This window comes from Buceros rhinoceros, unplaced genomic scaffold (assembly GCF_000710305.1).
Source record: "Buceros rhinoceros silvestris isolate BGI_N320 unplaced genomic scaffold, ASM71030v1 scaffold33056, whole genome shotgun sequence".
In the NCBI taxonomy this organism is placed as follows: Eukaryota; Metazoa; Chordata; class Aves; order Bucerotiformes; family Bucerotidae; genus Buceros; species Buceros rhinoceros.
The window spans coordinates 19085-24346 of record NW_010416658.1 but is presented as its reverse complement, the minus strand read 5'-3'; the positions used below and the strand labels follow the sequence as shown (position 1 = coordinate 24346).

The window sequence follows — 5262 nt, the reverse complement described above, 5'->3', positions numbered from 1 at the left end:
TCAATAAAAATAGAATATAAAGCCTATGTTTAAAACATGGCCTTTATTAATGCTGTCTAGTGAGTGCCGTATTTATCTTACATTGAAATAGCTCTGCTTTGCTGAAGAAAAGACAGAAAAAGTGCATTTACAAGAGTACTTTTTCTTTAATTTGCTGCGAAAATGGAAGGAATTGGAATCACAAGTTGACAAATGTAAAATGAAATCCCAAGAAACATCAACTTTAGTAATGCTACGCCATCACTAGTGTTTCGTTCTGACTTTCTGCCATGTGAACCAGAATACCCCGATATACAGTCTAGAGCATCTATGTTATTACTCTACAGCATATTAAACACAGAAAAGGGGGTTAAGGACCCCTTTCAATGTACAAACATGAATAAAAAAATCGATAAAAAAATCACTTTTATACATAATGTATATGCAAACTGTTTTAAATACATGGTTTGGGAAGAGTTATTTACAAACCGTATCTGTCCGTGGGACAATCCACGGACCAAGCGCACACAGTTGCTCTACGTTATCGTCACATCTCAACTCTGGGAGATAGAAACTCGTTCGGCAGTTTCGCAAACACAAGAACCTGTGACAAAGCACGTTAAGGGCAACCCGATAAGTTCTGTTCCTCCAACCCAGGTACGTACAAGGACTGCCAAAGTTTCCCAATGCCGTCGTGGTTTTCTCCAGCTGCCCACGGACAGGTCAGGGCTGCGGAGGAGACGCAGACGGACCCGTGTGAGACACGGGTGCCGCTTCTGGGTAAAACCTCCCTAAGAGCCATAACTGAGAAATATGTTTTATCGAAAGAGTGAACTAACCTAGATTTTTTTTTTCCAATTTTATTAATATTTTAAAAAATACATAAAAATACAACATCCAATGTCTGAATAAATATATTTAACAAGTTGCAAGATAACCTTATTTTACACAAAAATTTCAGCTTTAGAAATCTTGTTAAATAACTTCACTGTTGTTATATATTTCATTTTTCGTCTTTTTGTAACAAAATAAAAACTCTGAAATTACATAGAAAAAAGACAAAATATTTTTGTCAAGGGATAAGATAGTCCACTGAAAACCTATTCACAATTCCACTGTAAACATTAATAAACATTAAAATATTTGCATAAGTGTGTGCTCAAAAATCCTATAAAAAGTGGAAGACTTAGTACAACTGTCGTTTTCAGTCAACTACACTTCCTTTCACAATTTATTTTGTCCCATTTACACCTTTAAAACCGGGCACATTGCTGAACACGTACTTTGGCAGTTCTGTAGAGCAAGTGCTTCTGCGGAGAGGAACTACTCACCAAGGGTTACGCACGGCTCGGTGGAAGTGCAGCAGTTCCCGGGGTCTCTGTTGATAACACTCTGGTGTCTGCTCGGTGCACTTGCTTTTCTACGATCTCCCTAGAACACCTGAATGCTTCAGTGGACATAACTTTTCAATTTGATAAGTGCCCTTTCTCTGCATTAATTAAAAAAAATAAAATAAACAAAACAAAACCACAATGACAAGCGTGTCACATTGTGCCTACAGACCTTCAGTTACCAACGAGCTTAAGTTCTCTGAACAGTAAATTAAACAAAAGAAGAGGGGAAGGGGGGCAGAACAGGTACAGTCCAGCAGTGGAAGTGTGTACAGAATATACTTGGCAATGTCAAACCAGCTGAGTGCTTTCTGTGGTTGAATTTCAGGATTTATGTCCATGGCAGCAAGCTGCTGGCAAGGCAGAGAAACGTGTATCACCTGCATTCTACAGCAAGCACGTTCTGTGGAGGAGACGACGACGACGGACTCATCCCCGTGTCCGAAGAAGCAGATGACATGGATGCTCCTGTATGTGACACTGAATACACAGAACAACGAGTCAGCACCAGCTTATCAAAGCGCTCGTCAGAAAGAAGGTTTTCGTGGTTACTGGGTTCTTTAAAAGAGCTCAAAGAAGCGGCACGGTCACGGAAAACCGACGGGGATTTTTTGGCAGTTGCTTTCACTGCTCTATTCACAACCACTGGATGATGGGCCTCCCCCTTTTGGCACCACAGACCAATTAAAAAGTTAAATCACATGACTGAAAACTCAGCCCCAGCTTGCACTGGGAAGCCCAAGCTTCTAATACACAGTTATAAAATAGTGAATGTTTTTGTTACATTCAAGGTCTGAAAAGCTACAAATATTCTTCCTAAATATGCGTTCGAAACGCCAATTTTTTTTCTCTTCAAAAATGCTGTCAGTTAAACTCAAGCTGTTTTGATTTTCAAGGAAATTAACTTCTGATGGGAAGCACAAAGCAAATCTGACAGTTACCTTCTCTGTCTTTCTTTTTTAATCGTTTTCTTCTCCTGTCTATGGTCGCTACTTCTGACTTCAAGGACATGTAGTATTTTCGTATCTCCTGGAGCTTTTCTTGTAAGAAGGAGATTCTTTCAGTGCTGCTCATATTGTCTAGTTCATCTTAAACATGGGAAGAAAAGAAAAAATAGCTTCATCAAGGTGATTTTAAGCAAATGAATGCAATTCTTAGGCGTATACAAGATGCAGCCTGAAAGAGGGCACACTCCCGTAACTATGCCACAGAAGGTCTACGGCTAATTCAGAATCCCCAGATTTGCACATTTTTCTTTCAGAACAAATTTTCTCACAGATTCCCTCTAATCCAGTCACTTAAAGAATTCTTACTGAGCTGGAAACTCCATTTGTACACTCGGGGCGAAGCGTTCTGGTGGTGGTGCTTCTCTCGGTGTTTGTCCTTCTCGCCATCTTTGATGTGAGGTGAAATCACTCTTGCAGGTGATCGAGAAATCTTCTGTGGTTTGGATGCGTTTATGTGCTTCACAGGAGTACATTTACTGGCACTGTCCAGGACAGGAAGGTCTTCACTGTCACTGCTTTGTCCTGCAGTCAGAGAAAGGAATTTGGACTTCAAAAACACACCCTTGACTGTTTGAAAATTGTAGTTAAAGTCGGAAAAGGTGATTATGAAAAAACTGCTCCTCCTTGCTCAGAAGATCCCAGAACACACACAAATAAAAGCCATTTCAGATTCAATGTATAACAACCTTATCAGGCCCAACATTTCCCAAGGAACAAGAGAAAATGGCCTCAAGTTGTGCCAGGGGAGATTTAGGCTGGATATTAGGAAAAAATTCTTTACAGAAAGGGTTGCCAGGCAGTGGAACTGCCCAGGGCAGTGGTGGAGTCCCCATCCCTGGAGGGGTTCAAAAGTCGTGTCGATGTGGTGCTGAGGGACGTGGTTTAGTGGTGACCTGGCAGTGCTGGGGGAACGGTTGGTCTCGCTGATCTCAGATGTCTCTTCCAACGAAACACAGACTGAACTCCCAACAACCTGCAGTGCTGACGGTTACTGCAGGAGATGTCAAGGGCTGACCAGGCCTTTAGTTACAAAGCGATAGTCAAATTTTTTTAAGTAAGCAAAAAAGCAGCTTATGAAAATACTAAAAGGCTGTGAGTGCTCTAATAAAGTCACACTTTTTGGTTCGAATATAAACCAGACACTAGAATCCCTTCTGTAAAGATTAAAACTGTATTGACACAGGTAGGTAGCACACGGTCGTGTGTATTTACCAAAGTGCTTTACACATCTGAAGGAACAGTTCTGAAACACGACGTAAAGCTCAAAAGCTTTAAACACAGAACAGAAAATTTTAAGCCAATATACTCAAATGCTGTAGATTCCCACAGTAACTGCAGAGTTTTACACAGACATGTCAAATATGTCTGAATATTGTATGTCAGGTAATTAATATTTTGGTTTGTTATTTAAAAACTGTAACAATGCTGCCACAGGGCCTAAATACAGGGACTCATTCAATACAATGATCACCAAAAATGAGCTATAGAAACACAAAAATCCCCATTTCTATAGCAAGGTTAAAAACAACCACATACTTCAGATAAAAATGTTCAAGATTTCTTTGGCTGACGAAGTTATTCTCTAGCATCAAACTTTTTTTCTGTCCTTAAACACACTTTTTTCCCCATAAGAAAACACCTATGTAAGGCCCAGGCTGCCCCCAGAGGTGGCAGCAGCCCCATCGCTGGCCCCATGGCAGGTCAGGTTGGCCCTTGGGGCTCTGAGCCCCCTGCTCTGGGTGCAGATGTCCCTGCTCCCTGCGGGGGACTGGGCTGGGTGAGCTCTGAAGGTCTCTTCAACGCAAACCATCCTGGGATTCTCTCAGAACAACTTACCCTCTCCCAAATTCACAACCAACCCAATACATAAAAATCAGCATAATGGTAAATATTTAGTACCTACTGCTACACACAGTTAGTAAGTTTTCCCTAAAGAAGTAATTAAACAGCCAAGAGATTTCCCAGTAACAATGCTGCCTTGCAGCTGGTTAAGTTCTTTCCAGCTAACAGCTAATACTCATGATAAAAAGCCCCGACGAGGAAGTCCCCATCCAAGAGAGACCCTGGGTAGCAGTGAGAACAGTGGGCCCTCACACGTGTTTATAGGACAGCACAACCTTCCCCCTCCCCCCTCCAGGAATGTACCTGTTCCATTCTTTTCATTTTTGGCTGCAGCACTGGTTCGCTTTGGAGTACGCTTTTGTTTCTTTGCCAGTGTTCCACTATTGCTGTCACTGGGTCTTTTTTGACCTAAATGAGAAGGGAGGTGGGGGGTAGGAAAGACATTTCAAATATTTCCACTATTAGCAAGCTTTTTTGACAAGCACAAAGGAATTTAAAATCAGAAGGCAAAACAAATGAGCCATTTTTCGCAAACTGACACCAGAAATCCCGACGGCAGAGTGACTGTTCTGGGGAACCGCTCACCTTTCTCCCCAGCCTCTCTCTCTTGCAGGGCTATGCTACAATTGCTTGACGTCGTACTGGCTTCAAATCCGTTAGCAGACTCGCTTTCGCAGAGACCTTCTTGCAACTCTTCTGCCACGCTGTCCACTTCAATGGTCATGTCACTCTCGCTCTTGATACTGCGTGACTCGTCCTGACTGAGCGTAAGAGGCGAGGCCACGGAAAAGCTCGACGGGACAGCAGGGGGTAAGGCAGATGGATTTGAATGCGAAGCATGAGGGTCTGGCTTTTCTGATCCCGTGTCTTCACTGCTGCTCTTCTCCTTTTCATCTAAGTCATCCAAGTCTACTTCATGGCACAGCAAGGTTTCGGGACCAATCTGAGGCATTGCATCATCCTCTTCTTTTAAGGGAACGTTCTCGTTTGCTTCAGATGGCCGTTCAAAGTTCTCATTCCTCAGCTCTTGGCTGTGCTGAACC

General features: G+C 42.4%; 1 protein-coding gene across 1 annotated transcript in view; it reads right to left on the bottom strand.

The window, feature by feature from the left end:
- Positions 1-829: 829 nt before the first annotated feature.
- Positions 830-5262, bottom strand: part of ARID4A (AT rich interactive domain 4A (RBP1-like)) — a 20622-nt gene continuing 16189 nt past the window's right edge. Inside the window, exons 13-17 of the mRNA XM_010137863.1 lie at positions 4805-5262; positions 4523-4627; positions 2684-2899; positions 2312-2458; positions 830-1850 (exon numbers count right to left, since the gene is read on the bottom strand). Coding sequence (XP_010136165.1) covers positions 1747-1850; positions 2312-2458; positions 2684-2899; positions 4523-4627; positions 4805-5262 — 1030 coding nt within the window. The 3' untranslated portion in view covers positions 830-1746. The remainder of the gene's footprint in view (positions 1851-2311; positions 2459-2683; positions 2900-4522; positions 4628-4804) is intronic.